Source organism: Erythranthe guttata, chromosome 9 (assembly GCF_056151865.1).
Source record: "Erythranthe guttata isolate IM_541 chromosome 9, IM_541, whole genome shotgun sequence".
Taxonomy (NCBI): Eukaryota; Viridiplantae; Streptophyta; class Magnoliopsida; order Lamiales; family Phrymaceae; genus Erythranthe; species Erythranthe guttata.
In genome coordinates, this window is record NC_142541.1 from 2,454,418 (window position 1) to 2,476,846 (window position 22,429).

The following is a 22,429-nucleotide window of genomic DNA, read 5'->3' on the forward strand; positions in this document are numbered from 1 at the left end:
ATGGATCAATAGAAATCCGTGATGAGGACAATTCGAAGTCTACTTGCAAATACAGAATGGTCCACAAGATTAAATATTGTTTGTGTGCCATAGCTTTTAGGGCTGAGTATGCGTCGGGTCGGGTTGGGTCCGGTCGGATCGGACAATTATCGATCAATTATGTATCTGACCCAAACAACCGATTTTCCTGAATGTTGAAAATTTTATTGGCCCGGCTATTATGAGTCGGATAATGATTGACAACTGAATTACAATTAAATATTTATTCTTAAAGGTCGTGTAATATCGGCAGACCGGCTTTCGAGTAAAGTGAAAACTATCGACCGACTCATTTATACACAGTCGGTTAAAATTACCGCCCCGATTATATGAGTCGGTTAATTATCATTTTTTGACGAAGAAAAAATTGTCGAAAGTGTGTCGGTTGGTCAATAAAACCGACCTGTGCCGAACCCTAATAGCTTTATCTTCCACTGATTAACAAATAACAATTTATTTTTCTAATAAATTAAAATTTGAATAAACACACACACTGGCCAACAAATTTTTATTTCTAATAAATGAGATCAAGTACTATTATTTAAAACAAAAAAATCGAGAGTTGATAATTATAATCCATTTTATTTATTTTTTAATTGAGAGTTGAAGTAAAGGATATTTTGTAAAAATCCAATAATTTACCAAACTTCTTTGAAATATAAGAAATATTTATTCCATCATGTTCAACAACTAACTAATCAGGCGGACCAGAGTCTATTAATTCAAGAATTAATTGTTAGTTAATTCTTGGCTAAAACAAATACCACGACACGCACAAATCTAATTGTCATTAAGAGCTTAATCCTTAGTTAATTAAACTCTTTTATATGTGGTGGATGCCATCATCCATGCTTTTATATATTTTTAATTTAATTCAAGAATTTATTGTAGTTAAAAAGTAAATGTGTTCTTATTATATTTTATAATATATACCTTTCTTTTTTAAATCTTAATGTAATGCCACTTTTGATGGCACTAAAGTAAGTGGAGTGAGCTAAAGGTCATTTGTAAACTACCTTTGATTAGAATAGTTAAATTCATTTTATTAGTTTTACATAAAATCAATTAGCTAATAAATCTTAAATTTGTTGACAAAAATTAATTTTGAAAAAATTATGTCTAACCCTTTCAACTCACCTAATTAAAAAAAAACATTGAAACTTTGATTTAACTTCAATTTTATCCATTGACCCATTGACCGAACGGTCAACTTTTTTCCCCTTTTTTATATTTTTAATAATATTTTTTTCTTTTACTTTCGCTGTTATAGTCTGTTAACCGCTATTATATTATTTTGATCGACATTGAGTGGTTTTTTTTTTTTTTTTAAACTTTATATTAACTGGTCAGACAGTTAAAAGATAAAATTGTGGTAAATTAGGGTTTCAAAATTTAATCGTGCGTTTTGAAAGAGTTAATGATATCTTTTATTATGTATGAAGTTTTAGGTAAAACTTATTGATAAATTAAATTTTTTTGTCCTAAAACTATTTTATTAGAGTTTAAATGAATTTGTCCATAAATTAAAAAAAGAAAAAGAAAAACATGAGGGGGAAAGTATGAGTTGTTACGGTCTAGTACGTACGGATGTACTTTCTCTTTGGTGGAAAAGTGACAAATTATTTTTGGAAGTTTATAAATATGTGACGTGGCATCTTATTTAATTCATTGTGTCACATCCCTTTATATTCGGTTTTACATGTGCCACATGAAATCCTTGTCCCCCAAATCTTATCTTTATCTTTTTTTTTTTCCTTTTCTTTTCCGCTTTAATTAATATTTTTCTAGAAAAAAACATTATTATTTGAGTTATATGGTCGTTCGTACATTTGGTATTTAATGATTGAATTTTTCAATGTAAAACAGGTTCAATCAATCTAATGTCAACATTTGTTATTTTCTTCATCGATCTGATTATCAGGATTGTGCATTGATCGATTTGCAAAATTTAATTCATTTATTGTACAAATTGTAGGTATAATTAATAACAATCTGCGTAAACGAAAATACTTACTTGTTTGTCGAAAAGAGGAATTGTGAAAACCACAAAGAACGATCGAGGCTTGCCAAAGCAATTCCCTTAAGACAATATTTGCGGGCTGTCAACGGTGCACAGTTCTTCCCGGTAGTCTCCCAAGGTACAACGATCGGTTGTCAAATATTTGCACGAATATTCGACCCACGGTGAACTTGAACAACGAACGAAACTTTGACGAAGAAAAAGAAGAATATGAAGAACTAACTCTCAATTACCGATTAAATTCAGTACAGAATTGGCCAGATTCTGCATTTATTTATATGTTGTAGAGATCCATTCACAGAGGGTTGCAATGGTTGGAAAAGAAGCAGAAGGATGTGCCTGTTCTTTTTACGAGTTAAAAAAACGTAGGAAAATTAATTGGTCATGGCCAATTAATTAAATATTTGGTTTGGGCCAAATATTTTATTATTTGGATTTTTGGTCAAATAATTTGACTAATTACTAAATGTCCCCAAAAGTAATAGTTGTAGACACCTAAACCCAAACTAGTCCTACCACTCGATCACATCGAGCGCACATCTTTTAAACTTTAACCATTTAATCAAGACAATTTTCATTCACTTTACTTCATGATTATGATCAAGTAAATAAATGAAATTAATCTTTTCATAATTTAATTAATATTACTCAATATTAATTATTGGAAATCATGAAAATTCCAACAATCCCCCACATGAATAAAATTGTTCTTCCAATCTTATAGCATAAGATCTATTTGTCAAAATTCCTTAGTGAATAGTACAGCATCGGGATAGGTGAAATATTTCATCTTGAACCTTCCCTAGTTAAAGCTTGTCGGATTTACTTAGCCAATCGGTGAATTATTTCATCGAACCGTCGGCTGTTTGTGTAAACCAAGACAATAAACTTAACACCATACTAAACGAACTTGTTCAAGTTCTCGGTTGTGTTCGTTTTGGCCCTGAACATCCTCGGGTTCTGCGAGTGCTTTAGAGAATTCCAGCCTTTAAGAATTCTCAACGAGCCGACCCAGCTCACACTAACATAGGTGACCGCATCTATAAAGAGTATCCTACTATACCCCACTTGTAATTTACAAGATATAGACGTCATTAAAAGCAATAGCTTAACCTTTTTGAACGTCGTAGGTTGCACTTATTGCATCATAGGAATAAGATGGAGTTAAAACTCCTAAGTGCTCCATTCATTTAAGTTACACAGAACTGGTTGTCCTATTGAACTTGGTCCGTGGGATCTCCAGTCGCCAAGTTAGGTTTCCGTATAAGGTAACTTAGTTATTTAGGCTTTAAACTTATTCCCCTCGATGCACATTTAACTCTCTCGCTAGATAAACCTTATTAAATGGATCCGCTAGGTTATCTTTGAATTTCACAAAATCAATGGAGATTATTTCATTCGAGAGTAAATGTCTCACATTATAAGTCTACGACGAATATGTCGAGACTTAGTAAAGTATAAGAGCAATTATTAATTGATTATATTCAATTATATTGCCTCACTATATCCCTCAATGACATATACGAACATATGTACGTGACTCGTAGTCAAAATACCCCCACATTTTGAGATATTTATAATCGATTTTGACATTTCGATGGTTTCATTTCTCTTGTGTTAAACTCTATAAAAAGCTTCCCCCACAAGTCATCGAATAAGATCAAATTTCATTATGTCGATAAAGACCCATATTGGCATGCATGCTCTAAAGTTTTGAGTTCTTCAAGTTAAAAGATTGTTTCACAAACTTTGCCTCAATGCCACAATTGTCATTCAATCCTTTAGTAATTTAATAATTCAAAGGACTTGAATATTAACAGTATATTTAAAATTAGAAGTAGATATTAAAATATCTTGCAAGTATAATATAAAATTATAGGCAAGAAAGAATGTATCCACAACTATTTTAAACAAAAATATAAATAATATAGAAGTTTGAACCAAAGCGCATTATGCGAAAGCATAACTACACAAATTTTCATCTACTCAATAGTTTTGAAAACCATTTTGATATGTAAGTTTTAAAAAGACTTGTAATCACAAAGTCAGACGGAAATTTTTTTTTTAAAGAAAAAGTATTGGCCAAAATAATTTATAAAAATTGTTTTACAGGCTTAAACACATACGACATAAAAATAATAAGTTCTTACAAATCATACCACAAAAAAGTCTAAATATTACTAATATTATTTAGTAACTTAGTTCTTGCGGATAACGGCTACGTTCGCCTTAAAGAGACCGTCACATAGGTATCATTTTCCGACGTAAAACCCTCCTTTGGTTAGCACAAATTTATCCGACTCGAAAGCCAACTTGAAACCTTTCTTGGTTAGGATAGAACCACTGATTAAGTTCTTCCTAATATCCGGAACGTGTAGCACATCGTTCAAGGTAACTTCCTTTCTGGAAGTGAATTTTAGGATCACTTGTCCTTGTCCTTCAACCACCGAATAAGCATCATTTCCCATGAAGAGCTTTTGTTCTTGCTCCAACGTTTTGTAGGAGGAGAACATGCTCTTGTCATAGCAAATGTGACGAGTTGCCCCGGTGTCTACCCACCATCCTCGAGTATCGCTCATTAGGTAGGCTTCTGTTACAACTGCCGAAAAGTGCATGTTGTCGTTCTCGGAAGTGGCTAAGTCAATGGTGACATTCGCTTCTTTTATTATTTTCTTTGCGGTGGCGACAATCCTTCGCAAGGTGTCCATTCTTTCTACAAACGAAGCACGCCCCCGTGAACCTCTTCTTCTTGTTATTTGGTCCTTTGTTACATGTAAGACCCTTTCTCTTGTTGCCCTGCTTCGAGCTCTCCACCACATGTGCCTTAGCCACGAATTGACCACCCTTGTCGGTAATTTTATTATCCTCCTCGGTCTTGAGCCTTGCTATGAGTTCCTCCATCGTCCATTTGGCAACCGATTTCTTGTGCCTTAGGTAGTGTTTGAACTCCGTCCAACTCGGTGGAAGCTTTCCAATTATGAAAGCCACTTGATAAGATTCACTCACCTCATGACCCTCGGCGAGAATATCGTAGATCATGAGTTGGAGTTCATTCACTTGTTCACTCACAGTTTTGCTATCGACCATTCTAAAAAATTGGAATTTGTCTACTATAAATTTCCTATATCCCGCATCTTCAGACTTGTATTTCTTGGACAAACTATCCCACAAAAGTTTAGCAGTCTTTATAGGACTATAAACTTTGTACAACGGTTCGTCCAAGCAATTCAAGATGTAGTTACGGCATAGGAAATCAGAGTGACTCCACGCATCGATGGCTAGGAAGACTTCCTTGTTATTTTCGGGAGTTTCTCCTTCATTCGCCTTAGGTGCCTCCTCATTGAGAAACTTAGCCAAATTCATGGTAGTAAGGTAGAAGAACATTTTGTTCTTCCAAGTAGCAAAGTCCGTACCCGTGAATTTGTTAGGTTTTTCGGCCGCGCCGACAACCTTAGGGGTGATATCATTGATTGAAGCCATCTACACAAATGGTTCAATATAATTAAACAGAAGTCTAACAAAATAATACTACTGTTTAAAACTAATAACTCAAGTAATTTATATATAAAAAAATTTCAACAGATTACTTCAAATTTATAAACTGATTTAACTTCTACTGTAAATACACAAACTGTAGAAAAAGCTTTGTAAATCAGAAATAATATCGTTGCATAAAACACAAATATATATTGCAATCTTTTAATGCAAGTCAGAAATTCATTTTTACACCTTTTAAATACACTGCCCAATAAAGTTAATTGTTCAAAGTGACATTTTCATACACAGATCACTTTAAACCATTATATTAAATTACCTTAGTGCTGTAATTAAAAAACACAATTGTCACATCAAACCAAATTGATTAAAAACTCATAATACGAGTTATAGTCCCATATTCAAATTAACTATTTAATGCAAAAGATAATAAAACTTTGTAATTATTGACAAAGCTCTTCACAAGAGGACAAAAATACATTAGTAAATCAAATTTTTAATTTGCAGATTTCAAATTAAAAATAAACTTTCGCAAAAGCTTTAAGTAAGGCATAACCAATTAATTAAAACAGTAAGCGATTACAATATACCTTTGAACAACTTGTTCGCAAATATTAACGTTTGGGTATATTTAATAACACATGTTGATTTTTAACAGAAATGCAGATTCAAATTTGTAACAAAAGTTTGGACAAATAAATATAGATTACGCAGAATTTAACAAATTGAAACTTAAAATTGTCTTAAGATTGTTGGTATAATTAATAACAATCTGCGTAAACGAAAATACTTGTTTGTCGAAAAGAGGAATTGTGAAAACCACAAAGAACGATCGAGGCTTGCCAAAACAATTCCCTTAAGACAATATTTGCGGGCTGTCAACGGTGCACAGTTCTTCCCGGTAGTCTCCCAAGGTACAACGATCGGTTGTCAAATATTTGCACGAATATTCGACCCACGGCGAACTTGAACAACGAACGAAACTTTGACGAAGAAAAAGAAGAATATGAAGAACTAACTCTCAATTACCGATTAAATTCAGTACAGAATTGGCCAGATTCTGCATTTATTTATATGTTGTAGAGATCCATTCACAGAGGGTTGCAATGGTTGGAAAAGAAGCAGAAGGATGTGCCTGTTCTTTTTACGAGTTAAAAAAACGTAGGAAAATTAATTGGTCATGGGCCAATTAATTAAATATTTGGTTTGAGCCAAATATTTTATTATTTGGATTTTTGGTCAAATAATTTGACTAATTACTAAATGTCCCCAAAAGTAATATTTGTAGACACCTAAACCCAAACTAGTCCTACCACTCGATCACATCGAGCGCACATCTTTTGAACTTTAACCATTTAATCAAGACAATTTTCATTCACTTTACTTCATGATTGTGATCAAGTAAATAAATGAAATTAATCTTTTCATAATTTAATTAATATTACTAAATATTAATTATTGGAAATCATGAAAATTCCAACACAAATGACGCCGACGATAACCATCATCCAAACTATTGCGCAACCAACAAAGTCGGTTTTCCGTTAACCGATCTAAAAAGTTTGGTCGATAATGATCTTTTTTTTTTTTTTTTTGTATCTATCAAAGTCAATTAGTCAGATTGGGTCAGTTGGTTAACCGATAATCATATCACCTACCCAAATATTCGCACACAACTCGATTATAAATAGCTTCTTCCATTAAAGAAAAATAAATTACCGTAATACTTTTTAAAGTATCTTAACATGGTATCAGAGTCGACGCTCTTTATAAGTTCTCTTACCAGTCTTGTTTATGATGTTTCTTTATCCTCATTGCGTTTTTGTCGCACCATAACTCTTAATTTTTCATTGTACTCTTGTTTTTATATTTCTTTTCGCAAATCACGTTCAACCACAAACGAAAGTACCATAATTTCAAACGTATGTAGTACTTAAATTAAAATGTAAATTCATCAAATATGAAAATTGTAAACATTGATTGTTTGTAGCTCATAGGAGTTGGAAGATGGTAGTTATTTAAAGTATTTATCATTAATAATATTACACATAGACAAATAGGTAATTAATTAAGGATTGAGAACACATTGCTCCTCAACTCTAGGTTTACCAACTTTTACTCTTAATTGCAATAAATGAATTGAGAAATGTCAATCGTGTGTCCCCTAATAATTATTGAGTTACATCTAACTATTTATATTTACACAATTACTCATTTAACTTTTTTCAATAAACTTTAAAGAGTTGGTTTAATTTCATAGATTAGGTATTGCACGGTTTGGAATCTCAAAAAGGAAGAATATAATAGTTGAATTCTGAAAGCATAATTGATAAAAGTTGCACCCCACTTTATTAGCTTTTAGATACCTAGAAAAAAGAAAGGTGAATAATTTTAAACTCGTACTAGCGAAACCGATATTTCATTACTGGTGGCTGAATATACATTAAAAAAATATAAATAAGAAAAATAATAAATAAATTAATGATAACGGTGATTGTTTCAAGAGTGATGAGTTTATTATATTGTTATGCGGTGAGTTTTAAATTTTTTGAGATTTGGGGGCAGTGCTCTGAAAGAAAAAAGAATATAACTTTTAATTGACAAAATCAGAAGATGGGGAAAGAAAAACTTATGAATTTATTTGTATTATTAGATTTTGGATGGACTAAATAATAGAAATTAGGTGACTTAACAAATATATATGTGTAATATAGTGAAAATATTTTCGGTTGAGAGTGACTTGATTCTTAAGTCCACCCTTGTCCGAGGGTAGACTCGCTCCTGGTTTGAAGTTTCTTATCCTATTTGTTAGACTAATCTTTATTTTCTTTGTTTTTTAAATTAAAAGTACTTTATTTTATTTTTTTATATACTAAATTGTTAAAAATTATAGGAGCACAATACAATGACAATAAATTACATATGGCATAGTCACAAAAAATTAAAAAGATATTAAGGTCATCAAATAAAAAGATATTTCCAATCATAATGCTATGGAGTTATTATTATTTTAAAGTTATTTACAATGAATCATATTAGCTCCAAAGAAAGAAATAAAAAATAAAAACTATTACTTATGGATTTAGTAAACTCAAATTTAAAAGTTCTTTATTAAAAAATATATACCTATCAATTTATTGATTTCGATAATAAGTTACACATATTTTTTGGGGTTATTTGTAATTTAAATTTTCTATTTGTTCTTTCTTTCTTTTTATGCATGAGAAAATTATAAATTTTACTAGTCTATTAGTATTTTTTTTCGATGGAACGTTATTTCAAGGGGATAAATGTAAATCAATAAATAATATGGGTTACTTCGTAGTTTAACTTGCCTCGGGGCCTGAGGGTGTGTTCGTAATTTACCTTTTTATTTATTTATTTATAATGTTATTTTGTCTTGGCACAAAATATTAGCATTTACCAATAAAGCCCTTACAATTTCGAAATAAAATCCAAGTTTTCGACAACTATTTGTATTGATGATATCTTTCAATTGATATGGAAAGATTGTAAAGAGACTTTATTGTATAGAGAGCACGTAGCCTTATCTTGTTTGGAAATTTAATCTATCAAACAATTTTTTTATTTTATTTTATAGTAAATTCATTTTTTTCCACCATAAATTAATATATTCAATTTGTTGTAATTCTTTCGTCGTCTCTCATCTTCTTTATCCATGCAAACGAACATAAACATGCACAAACACTAAATCATACCATGTCGTCGTTGCCATTGGTCACAACAATATTACTGACACAAACGAGTGGCGGAACGAAGATTCAAATGATGTGCTAAAATATTAGGGGTTCGGAGGAGGCGTATGCGAAATAAAGTTGAAGTTAACTCATAAATTAATCTCCTTAAAGTTGAAGTTAGCACATAAAGAAGATTGTGAGGAGAAAAAAATTAGGACAAATGACATATAAGTTCATGAGAAATTGAGTTGATTTTAATGGATATCCGTTTTTTTTTTTTTTTTTATATGCAAATAAACCCATCACTTACAAACTCATTACTAACAAATGCAACTCTAATTTTTAGGATAAAGTTACCCCTATCCCTTTAAACACACAATTCTTGATTGAAATCCTAATTTCACTTCAATTTCACAAATTTACAATTTTAACAGTCGATTGCCTTTAATCGTCATTCAATGGTGTTGAATTTAATTTTAAACTCTTAAAAAACACTCAATTTATGAGTTGTAACCCTAATTTAACCCCTATTTCACCAATTCATATATTTTGATTGGTGACCATCGTCAGACATTGTAGACCGGCCTTGAATTTGTTTTATCTTCAGGCAATGTTGTTGTCTACTGAAATAATACTGTGTTGACCGACCAATAGAACATCATTAGTTTTTCCCCGACAATGTCGTTGTGTGTTGATCGACAATAATAATATGTCGATGATCAACGCAACAACATTAATGTTTGTACATTTTTTTTCTCCAAATATGATTATGACCATTTTGGAGTCTGAATTTAATAAAACTCAAAATACGGAAGTTGTAGTTCTTCGAATTAACTTTCTAATCCAACTTGAATCATCAAGATTTGAATGTCGTGTGATAAATATATTCATGAATCAATGAACATTGCTCACAATTTTGATGTTTTGAGTTATCTAAAATGTAAAATATACTCATTCAAACATAACTTTGTCATATGACATTCAATCAAGCCGATTCAAGTTGAATTAGAAATCTAACTCAAATGACTACAATTTTTTAATTTTTAATTTTGCCAAAATCAAACTGAAAAATAATCAAAATCACTTTTGAAGTCAAGATGAAATTAGTAAAAATGAAACAAAATTTCACATTTTAGTTTTTGGAATTATGTCTAAATTAAAATGGAATTAAAAATTGGAACAAAATTTGTTTTTCTTTCTCCCAATACTTTTATTTATTTATTTAATTTATTTTTTATTTTTTATTTTCCATAATTCATGGAACCAAACGTTGCTAATGTTGAATTCTCGATTGAAAGAAAGAACAAAATAAAAAAACACAAAGTAGTGGTGCATAGAAAACTCCAACATGGTTAGCATATAAAATCTCCAATTTTTTAATTATTTTTTATTAATAATGACATTATTAAAAAATCATGATAGAATACAATAATTGGGTTGATTGGGGATACTTGTTGTTGGTCAAAGATTGCGGAGTGCAAGTTCAAGAAAATCTACATCAGCAATTTCAGCACTGTGACTACTTTCTTCTCCTGTTGAAAAATCTATTTTCTTAATTCTCATAATTCTATTTTCTAAATAAAATAAATAAAATATGATATATATAATATTAAATAATATAATATTAAAAAAAGGAAAAGAAGAAGATGGACAGCATGTATATCTGGTAAAGGAAATTAAAGAGAGTAGGCCTGAGAGCCCATGTGCAGTTTTTGTGGTTCTTGATTATTTCCTACCTATTTTTATCTATCTATCAAAACATTCACAAAAAGATTCAATTTTTACCAGGAAAAAGTTAAATCTTTTCAACATAAATAAAAAAAATTCAATCTTTATTTTTCTGCAAAACCCACTTTCTTTCTCTACTTGAAATTATTAAATTAATTATAATATTAATTATAAATATATATATACTTGTAGAAAATGATATGCAAAGGGTCATGTTTTACTGTAACTGCTGGCATTTCAATAAAGATTCAATTTTGACCAGAAAAAAGTTAATCTTTTCAACATAAAAAAAATTCAATCTTTATTTTTCTGCAAAACCCACTTTCTTTCTCTACTTGAAATTATTAAATTAATTATAATATTAATTATATATATATATATATATATATATATATATATATATATATATATATATATATATATATATATATATATATATATATATATATATATATATACTTGTAGAAAATGATATGCAAAGGGTCATGTTTTACTGTAACTGCTGGCATTTCAATAAAGATTCAATTTTGACCAGAAAAAGTTAAATCTTTTCAACATAAAAAAAATTCAATCTTTATTTATCTGCAAAACCCACTTTCTTTCTCTACTGCAAAAAACAAAAAATAAAATAAAAAGTAGGTTTTTGAAAATATAAAATTAAATATATATAAATATATATACTTGTAAGGAAATAATGGGAAATGCAAAGGGTCATGTTTTACTGTAACTGCTGGCTATCTATTATCAGCGGTTTCACTCATTCTTTTATAGATTTGGTTTAGGTGGGTGAGCCTCATTCAAAATCCACATTCGCCTTTTTTTTTTTTTTAACTGCCCTTTTCAGTTTCCTCTCAACTTAGCACAATCTTGTTTTTTTTTTCTTTCTCTTTTTGGTTCTTGATTTCAGGAAAAAAAAAGGTTATTAGCAGAATTTAAGGATGGCGGAGGAGAAGCCTGAAGTTCTTGATGCTGTCTTGAAGGAAACAGTTGATTTGGTAATGGATCTGTTAACTGTGCTTTCTACTTGATTTTCTTGATTTTGCTCTTTTTTGCTGATTTTTTTTTTTTTTTTTATTTGTTGGGTTGCAGGAGAATATTCCAATTGATGAAGTGTTTGAGAATCTGAGATGCACGAGAGAGGGTCTTACATCTGAGGCTGCTGAGGAGAGATTAGCCATTTTCGGACACAACAAGCTTGAAGAGAAGAGGGTGTGTTGTTTTTGAAACCTTAAAACTCAAAACCCTTGTTTTATTCTTCTTTTAGGTGCCATGGTTTTTTTTAATGCTTTTTAAATTTAAATTAAAAAATATAGTCTTGATGATTCAGACAAGAAATTCATGTTAAGAGACCTTTTAGTTAGCTCCAGTTGAGTTTATTGTTTTTTCAAGAATTAATTATCATGGTTTTTAATGATTTTAAATTTAAATTAAAAATACAGTCTTGATGATTCAGACAACAAGTTCATGTTAGAGAGATCTTTTAGTTAGCTCCAATTGAGTTTATTATTTTTTCAAAGATGTTTATTCAGCTGTGAAATTTGATTGCTTGACTCGAAAAAGTTTGCGTATTAACCGAAAGTTTTCGTCGGTTTTTTTTTTTACTATCAGGAGAGCAAATTCCTCAAGTTTTTAGGGTTTATGTGGAACCCTCTCTCATGGGTTATGGAAGCTGCTGCTATAATGGCAATTGCTCTTGCTAATGGAGGCGTAAGCGCATATATAATTTCCTCAAAATTCAAATTTTTTTAACCGTACTTTTTTCGTCGATTTTTTTTTATTAACCGATTCTTGATTTTAATTTATGCAGGGCAAGCCTCCAGATTGGCAGGACTTTGTGGGTATCATCACTTTACTTGTGATAAACTCGACCATTAGTTTTATCGAAGAGAATAACGCAGGCAATGCAGCCGCTGCCCTCATGGCCCGTCTCGCTCCAAAAGCTAAAGTTCGTCTTTTTTTTTAATAGCATTTTTCCGATGAATATTTATGTATTCGTGGCAATTTTCTGATATTTTTTTTAATGAAGATTCTTAGAGATGGAAGGTGGAACGAAGAAGATGCTGCCATGTTAGTCCCCGGTGATATAATCAGTATCAAACTTGGAGATATTATCCCCGCTGATTCCCGTTTGCTCGACGGTGATCCTCTTAAAATTGATCAGGTACATTCCAATTTCGGGCAAATCTTGAATTTTATTTTTTGTTTTTATTTTTTATTTTTTATTTTTTATATTTAACTGAATTATGATGTCATATATACAGTCTGCTTTGACCGGTGAGTCACTTCCAGTGACAAAAGGACCAGGAGATGGTGTATACTCCGGTTCAACTTGCAAGCAAGGCGAAATCGAAGCCATCGTTATTGCAACTGGGGTCCACACATTCTTCGGTAAAGCTGCTCATCTCGTTGATTCCACTAATCAAGTCGGACATTTCCAAAAGGCGAGTTTTTTTTATGATATAATTTTTTTAGGGAATTAATTAATTATTATCAGTTTGTTAATTGTTATTCGAATTTTTCTTTTCGTGATCAGGTGTTGACTTCGATCGGGAACTTTTGCATTTGCTCTATCGCTGTGGGAATGGTTATAGAGATAGTCGTTATGTATCCGATTCAACATAGAAAATATCGACCCGGAATTGACAATCTTCTTGTGCTTTTGATCGGAGGAATCCCAATTGCTATGCCAACTGTACTTTCTGTTACGATGGCTATTGGCTCTCATCGTTTGGCTCAACAGGTTTTTTTTTTTTTTTTGTTATTTAAATTCAATTATTTATTTAGGCGATGAAATTAAGTGTTGCGATAAATTGTGTATATAGGGAGCTATTACAAAGAGAATGACTGCTATCGAGGAAATGGCTGGCATGGACGTGCTTTGCAGTGACAAAACGGGGACTTTGACTCTGAACAAGCTTACCGTTGACAAGAATCTCATCGAGGTTTACACTATTTTTTTTTTGTTTTTAATATTTTTTTTCCGATTACTATGATGTTTATATTATATCTAATTTTCGATTATTATTTTGCATAGGTTTTCACGAAAGGGATCGATGCAGATACTGTTGTTCTAATGGCTGCTCGAGCCTCTCGTACGGAAAATCAAGATGCAATAGACGGGGCTATAGTTGGAATGTTGGCTGATCCTAAGGAGGTAATATTTATTTAATTTTTTTAATATATAATTTTTAAATTATAACGTATGATTTTGATTTTCGATGATATTATGAACAGGCGCGGGCAGGTGTTCGAGAAATACACTTTCTTCCATTTAACCCGACTGATAAACGAACTGCGTTGACTTACATTGACGGTGAAGGAAAAATGCATAGGGTTAGTAAAGGTGCACCGGAGCAGGTATAAACCTTATTTATTTATTTTTTATTTTTTTTAATTGTTTCTTTTATGATTATATGCTAATTTTCGACCGAAACAAATGTGTCTAGATTCTAAACCTCTCACACAACAAATCGGATATAGAGCGAAGGGTTCATGCTGTGATCGACAAGTTTGCTGAACGAGGTTTAAGATCACTCGGGGTGGCGTATCAGGTAATTAATAGATATCTTTTGGCACAGTACTTTGAAGTTGATTATATTTAATTATTTTATTTTTTAATATATTTTTTTGATTTACAGGAAGTTCCGGAATGTACTAAAGAGAGTGCCGGAGGACCATGGCAGTTTGTTGGTCTAATGCCACTCTTCGATCCACCGAGGCACGACAGCGCAGAAACTATACGAAGGGCATTGAATCTTGGAGTCAATGTCAAAATGATTACCGGTAAAAAAAAAAAGAAAAAAGCCGTTTTCTCATTTTGTATGAAATAATAAAAAAAAATGTCTAATTTTTAATTTTAATTTGACGAAAATGGCGTTGGTTTTAACAGGTGATCAGCTCGCAATTGCAAAGGAAACGGGACGAAGGTTAGGAATGGGAACTAATATGTACCCTTCGTCGGCTTTGCTTGGACAGAATAAAGACGAATCAATTGCTTCTCTACCAGTTGACGAACTCATTGAAAAAGCCGATGGTTTTGCCGGTGTTTTCCCCGGTATATAATATTTTTAAATTTGATCCCTTTATAATTACCCGATTTTTTTTAATAATGTGCTAATTTTCGGGAGGGTATTTTGGTCAGAGCACAAATACGAAATAGTGAAGCGTCTGCAAGCTAGGAAGCATATATGTGGAATGACGGGTGATGGAGTAAATGACGCTCCTGCCCTCAAGAAGGCCGATATTGGAATTGCGGTTGACGATGCTACTGATGCAGCACGTAGTGCTTCGGATATTGTACTTACGGAGCCTGGCCTTAGTGTTATTATTAGTGCTGTTTTGACGAGTCGAGCGATTTTTCAGAGGATGAAAAATTACACGGTACGAATACTACGCTATACCTATTTTTCGTAATTTTAGTAATATTTTTTTTTAAAGATGCATGAATTCATCAATGTCTGTTGATTTTTTTCGCAGATCTACGCTGTTTCTATTACAATCCGTATTGTGGTAAGTTTGTTAGTTATGCGCTTATTTTTTTGTACTCTGAAAATTTATAAACTACAGTTCGTTTTACGCTTTTTTTTTTCTATGAATCAGCTCGGTTTTATGTTGTTAGCCTTGATATGGGAATTCGACTTTCCGCCTTTTATGGTACTTATCATCGCAATTCTCAATGATGGTCAGCTCTCTCTCTCTCTCTCTCTCTCTCTCTCTCTCTCTCTCTCTCTCTCTCTCACACACACACACACACACACACACGCACACACACACATAAGAGTTGTACATAAAGCTTACGTTGCAATTTTTACGATGAAGGTACAATCATGACAATATCAAAAGATAGAGTGAAACCTTCTCCACTGCCTGACAGCTGGAAGCTCGGCGAGATTTTCGCAACCGGAGTCGTCCTCGGTGCTTACCTGGCAATGATGACAGTCATATTCTTTTGGGCAGCTTATAAAACCGATTTCTTTCCGGTATTAACTCTTCTTGATAATTAAGCTCCAATAATAATATTTAAATGTTTTTTGAAACCCATAATTCCTTGTTAATTAATTAATTAATTTTAAAAATATCCAGCGAGTTTTCGGTGTTTCGACCCTCGAAAAAACGGCCCACGATGACTTCAGAAAGCTTGCTTCGGCAATATATCTTCAAGTGAGCACTATAAGTCAAGCTCTCATATTCGTAACGAGATCGAGAAGCTGGTCGTATGTGGAGCGACCCGGTTTATTGCTTGTGGCTGCATTTTTCATTGCACAATTGGTTAGCTTTAAATTCTTCTTTGATTTAATAAATAAATAAATAATTAATAAAAAAATGATTTTTTTAGTAATTTTACTTTGTTTGAAATGAAGGTTGCTACTTTAATTGCGGTTTACGCAAATTGGAGCTTTGCAGCGATCGAAGGAATCGGGTGGGGTTGGGCCGGTGTGATTTGGCTCTACAATATAATATTCTATATTCCGCTCGATATTATTAAATTCTTGACTCGATACGCTCTTAGTGGAAGGGCGTGGGATCTTGTTCTCGAGCAAAGGGTAATTATAATCGAAAAAAAATTAGATTATTATTATTATTATTGTATAATCTATTTATTTATTATTTAATATGTTTTTTTTTTGGTAGATTGCTTTCACAAGGCAAAAAGATTTCGGAAAAGAGCAGCGCGAGCTCAAGTGGGCCCACGCGCAGAGGACCCTTCACGGATTGCAAGTACCCGACACTAAATTGTTTAATGAAAACAACAATTTCTCGGAGCTCAATCAGTTGGCTGAGGAAGCAAAAAGAAGAGCCGAGATTGCTCGGTATATATATATCTATATTAATTAAACGTCGTTTATGAATAATTATGTTAATTCTTAAATAATTTGGAGTATGGCTAATGTTGTTATATATATACGCACAGGTTAAGGGAACTGCATACGCTGAAAGGCCACGTCGAATCGGTGGTTAGGCTGAAGGGTCTCGATATAGATACAATCCAGCAAGCGTACACTGTATGAGCGCGCGCGCTCGCGCTTGCGCGTATATGTAAAACGACACATTTCGTGGGTGCAAATTATTTAAATGGAGCTCATTATCGAGGTAGAGTTAATAGAGTTACCGCGTTTGCATTATAATACGGTAATTTGTTTTTTCACGGAGTTTGCATCTGCGGAAGTGTATGCTTTTCGAGTCATTCAAATCGCGCTTTTCTTTATCTTTCGATGTTTTTCTTTTTTCTTTTTTATTTATTTTAATCTTGTATGAAAAAAAATATTAATCTAGAAGGAACTCAAATGTTGTTCATAAAGTATTGTCTTTTGGTGATGTGGCATGTTTTTTTTTTTTTTTACATAATTTATTTTTCTCTTTATTCCATAATTTCATTGTTATTTTTTTGCCTAGATATATCTATTTTTTTTTTTTTTTGCATAATATCTTTAAAATGTTATACAATAAAGTAAATATAGATAAAACTATTACATAAGTGCCAATTTTCATTTAATTCAAGATTCACCTGAACAAAGAATTCTTGTACGAGGTTGTCTGTAAATCATGAATTATACAATCAAGCAGAATGCTGGTCAAGTTTCTTCACCTCCATCTCCATCTCTACACTACCACTTTCACCACTCCCCTTGTACCTATACCAGCTAGCACACAAAAGAAAAAACCCGAAATTAAACGCGCACAACGCCGCGACGAGGTAATAAAAGTTATCCAACCTCCCCTTATTCAAATCCTCCGGCAACCAATTCCCAGTCCCCGATTTCTCCGTCATCTTATGCACAATCGATATCAAGAAACTATAAACATAGCTCGAAACCGCATTCCCGCAGAAGAAGAACGAGCCCGCGATACTCCTCATATTCTCCGGAAACTCCTTGTAGTAAAACTCGATCTGGCCGATCGCGTTGAACGCCTCAGCCAGCCCGCCAAGGGCCAGCTGCGGGACCAGCCACATCGCCGACATGGGCGATGTGGGCCCGCCCGCTCTGAGAGCAGAGGATCTTCTCCTCTGCTCCACAAACACACCTATGATTGACTCTATAACCGTTATGAATATTCCTATCCCGATTCTAGAGAGGGCGGTGAACCCTCCTCCGGAGGACTCGCGTTTTTCTCCAGCTCGGGTTCTTTTCTTGTTCTTGATTCTCCGCATGAAGGGGATGACGAGGCGGTCGTAGAATGGGACCCACAGGGAGAGACTTAGCATGGCGAAGATGACGTAGGAGGCGGCCGGTATTTGGAAGTTGGTGTTGGGTAGGTAGCGGTCGGATTGGAGGGCTTGGAAGACCACGTATTGTTGTTGTGCGCCGATGTGGTAGAGGATTGCGGTGAGTGCGACGGGGATTACGCGGAGGACGCATTTCGTCTCTTCCACGTGTTGCATGCTGCAGAGGCTCCATGGGTTCGCGGGCGACCCGTCTGGGTTGACGCGGTCTTCCGAAGTTCTTATTGCAGCTTTGTCCAAGAATCTGATGAGGGGTGAAAATCATTAAATATGCGCCAATTATAGTATAAATATAAAATTACTAAAATACCATTGTCATTAATTGTTTATCAGTTAAGAGTATAATAAATGGCAAAATTGGACTAAAAATTGCAATTAATGCAAAACTGTGATTCTAATTTATAATTTTGAATTAAACTCAAGTTCTAATTAATACTTGTGTTTAGTAGGAAAAATTAGCTGTGATAGTAAGAATCAAAATTATAGACATGTGATTATTATCATCAAACAAATTATTTAATTGTGTTGCTGGTCAAATTATGGTGGCATATGGCATGGGATTAAATAAATAAATAAATAAAAAAACTTATATTTATTTAATTAATTAATAATATATATCAACGTCAGTCAAATTTACCAAACGTTTACTATGTGTCCACTTGTGTATAAATAAATTTAATTTTTATAATTTTATTGGGGAGTGGGATGTGGTTCCTCTTGATTGGTGTAAAACTTGGGAGTTGGCCATGCATGTTTCGTATAAATAAATATATTTTTCTAATTTATTAACTAAATTATTAGGAAAAGGACATTATTATAAATATATGATAATTAATATGGCTAAATTAGGTCACCCCTGAGTAGGGGTGTGAACGAGCCGAGCTCGCCTCTTTTGGCTGGCTCGACGAGCTCGAGTCTATTTTGTCGAGCTCGAGCTCGTCGAGTTCCTATTTTTTTTACTCGAGCTCAAACTCGTGTCAATTTTGTCGAGCTCGAGCTAAGGGGTGATTGTAATTTACCCTAAAATAAATGATGCGCATGCAGTGCAGGATAAGAGATTGACCCAGTGTATGGATGGACGGCCATGCATGTTTCGCTATCTCATCAATGGAATGGGTTTCCCTATTCTAGATATTTTAATGGTCCACAAGCAATTTACTGTAATATATTTATACATATATGTTTTATTTATTTTATTTTTCAATCAATCAAATTAAATCATTTAAAAATTGGGACAGAGAAATAATAGTATTAACGACCATGACATCATCCTCCAAGTCAACTTAACTAAGATCAAGTGTCTTATTACTTTATTTAGCTCAAGGTAAGTTGAACTAATTATAAAGACAAAAGTAAAAAAAGGAGCAATATTATTTCATTGGTTGTCAAACGTTGCCTTCCTCTAAGGGATCTAATTGCAATAATGGCAACTAGCTAGCTAGTTTTCTCATTTTTAATTTAAAGAAAATAAGTATGACAAAAATTACTTTCTAATTTCATATTTAATCTAAATACTGGTCGGCTCAAGAGCACTCTCAATGAAGTTTCTAAATCGCATTATTTATGAGTGTATTTTTTGTAAACGAAAATTCAACCTAATTATTGACATGGTTGAGAATCCAACTGAGTGATCGATTTTCCAATTCTTTAAAGACTCTAAACGACTCGATTCTATCGAACTCCCCACAATTTGAATTATTTTTGTAAATTAAAATCTAAAATTTTGATAAGTCTCTAAACGAGTTTCCATCTCCCAACATTTCTTGGGAAATTTTATGCTACACCAGGAGTTATTTATTTAATTTGGGTGTTTGGTTAATAGTAGATCTACATATAAACACACACAATCATGTGTATATGTGTTTTAGTGAATAATTATTTAATCTCATCCACAATTAACAATGCACCATATAACTCCCTAATATTTCTTTCTCCAATCACATTTATGATCTACACATGCAAGCATAATATATAAATACCAATCAAATTTCACCACCCAATGCAGCATAGACTAAAACCGGGAAATTAGATGCTACACCTGGTTATTTACACTGGCTAAATTTGAACCGTATATCTACACATAAACACACACACCATGCATGTGTTGTGCTTACTGAGTAGTTATTTAATCTAACTCCCCAACTAAATCTAATGATAATTATAAAGACAAAAAAGGGGGCAAATTACAGTTTACATCCCTCAAGTTGGCATCAATTTCACATTTGGTCCCTTATGTTCACAAAAAACACATTTGGTCCCCCATGTTTCAATAATTTAACATATTTGATCATTTCCGTCAATTTACCGCTAGCTCGTTAGTTAAGCAAGTCATGGAACACTCTTGATTCTGTTAGTTTTAACGGAAAAGTGACGGAAATGACTAAAAGTGTTGAATTTTTTAAACATAAGGGACCAAATGTGTTTTTTATAAACATGAGGGACCAAATATAGAATTAGTGCAAACCTGAGGGACTAAAACTATATTTTTCCCAAAATGAAAATTAGAAGTAAATATCTAAAATGGTGAATTGTATGATTACCTGAATTGATCAGTATAAGGCAGCCTAGAATTGATAGACTTGGGCGGCGCGTAGTTGAAAAGCTCCACACCATGGTGATCGCCGTCGAGCACCAGCCGCCGCTTCTTCACCGCCACCACCACCACCTGACAGAGGCTACTCATCGGACTCCCCTCCGGCTTCACCTTGACGTACATTCTCGACCCGACAAAGAACAACAGACAAGAAAAGAACATGAAAATGGTCGGAATCCCGAGCCCTATCGACCAGCTCACGTTCGACTGCACGTAAACCACCACCGTCACCGAAACTATCTCCGCGAACGTGACGGTGAAGTAGTACCAGTTGAAGAAGCTGTCTATGCCCCGTTTACCCGACTCGGTATTCGGGTTGAACTGATCCGCCCCGAATGCTAGGTTGCATGGCCGGATCCCACCGGCGCCGATTATCAAAAGCCCGAACCCGAGTAGTAGGAACGCCGTTTGGCCCGCGTCCGGGCCCACACAGTGGCCGTTGTTTTCCGGCAGACATTTCGCCGGATGTAGGTTCTTGAATACTGCTGTTAGGTTCACTACTAACAATCCCTGTTTTTTTTTTCAAAAAATTAAATCTAATCAAGGAGTCAAATTACGAAAAACCCCTCTTGTTTGGGTAATTACAACCAACCCCTCATTTTAAATATTTTTACATAAAATTTATATAATTCAGTTATTTACTGAAACAGATTGTATATTTAGTTCGGTAGACGGTATGAAATGTTTGGCGTACCAAAATTTCGGTTCAGTTTTATCGATTTACATCTCCAAATTTACCTCTGGAGGGGGTTTTTCGTAATTTGACTATAACTCAGGGGTGACAGTAATTTGCCATATATATATATATATATACACACACCTACCAACTGTGTTATATATAATAAAATCTCGATAAATTAATAACCTTGTTTAAATAATATATTTTTTCGATCCCAACTCGAAGGCAACGTGCTAAAAAGTATTTAATTAGTTAAATTAATAGAATTTTGACTGGTACCGACAGTATTAATTTATAGATGTTTAAATGTACGTACGAAGAGGGAGGCGACGGAAGCGAAGCCGAGGGTTTTGTAACGGCCGAAGTAGGTGTCGGAGAGATAAGCTCCGACCAAGGTGGCGATGTTGGTGGTGCCGTTGAAGACGTTGAGAAGCATGGTGGCTGAAATGCGGCTCATGTTGAATACGGTGGTTAGATATACTTGCAGGTTCGATAGCGTCCCGATTGCTCCCAGCTTCTCGAACGTTTCATTACCTTAATTAATTTCACGAAAAATAAATATAATATTTTCAGACAAAATTTCTAAAAGACAATGATTCTATGTGTGTGTGTTTGTGTGTGTTTTTTTTTGGTGTATATATATATAGGGCTCACCGATGATGAAAGGCATGGATTTGATGCCCCTGTAGTTGATCTCAGGTTCATCGCCCCCGTCGTCATTTGGTGCTGGCGGCGGCCGCGGTGGTGTTTTCACCGGCGACTCAATTTCGTTGATGGTTTTTTCTTGCACTTTCTTCTCCATTTTTTTCTCTCTCACACACTTCGCATACACACAAAAACACACTTTAGATCTTATTTCATTAATGGAGTATCTATATATGAATGTGTGTGTGTGTATGTATTTATATATAGTGTATATATATATATATATACAAACATGGATGGAGCTAGCTGG

At 33.4% G+C, this 22,429-nt stretch overlaps 2 protein-coding genes across 3 annotated transcripts; one reads left to right on the top strand and one right to left on the bottom strand.

The window, feature by feature from the left end:
• The first annotated feature begins 11,455 nt into the window (after nt 1-11,455).
• On the top strand, nt 11,456-17,295 carry HA11 (H[+]-ATPase 11). Of its 2 annotated transcripts, none has more exons than XM_088823517.1 (22): nt 11,456-11,762; nt 11,899-11,975; nt 12,070-12,189; nt 12,589-12,687; nt 12,788-12,925; nt 13,007-13,141; nt 13,242-13,421; nt 13,514-13,720; nt 13,803-13,922; nt 14,015-14,134; nt 14,215-14,337; nt 14,427-14,531; nt 14,619-14,763; nt 14,870-15,034; nt 15,122-15,360; nt 15,457-15,489; nt 15,580-15,661; nt 15,799-15,959; nt 16,063-16,248; nt 16,341-16,523; nt 16,612-16,790; nt 16,892-17,295. In XM_088823517.1, exons 2-22 carry the CDS (start codon nt 11,919-11,921, stop codon nt 16,986-16,988), a joined length of 2,874 nt encoding a protein of 957 aa, XP_088679643.1. In that variant the 5' UTR covers nt 11,456-11,762; nt 11,899-11,918; the 3' UTR covers nt 16,989-17,295. The 2 variants fall into 2 exon arrangements, with proteins under 2 accessions (XP_088679643.1, XP_088679642.1); XM_088823516.1 differs by having other exon boundaries at nt 11,640-11,762; nt 11,888-11,975.
• A 151-nt stretch (nt 17,296-17,446) lies between these two features.
• LOC105959803 (protein NRT1/ PTR FAMILY 2.11) lies at nt 17,447-22,385 on the bottom strand. Its single transcript, XM_012983958.2, has 4 exons — nt 22,129-22,385; nt 21,791-22,008; nt 20,743-21,305; nt 17,447-18,446 (listed from the first exon to the last, which is right to left on the bottom strand). Exons 1-4 carry the CDS (start codon nt 22,274-22,276, stop codon nt 17,537-17,539), a joined length of 1,839 nt encoding a protein of 612 aa, XP_012839412.2. The 5' UTR covers nt 22,277-22,385; the 3' UTR covers nt 17,447-17,536.
• Between the last annotated feature and the right edge of the window lie 44 nt (nt 22,386-22,429).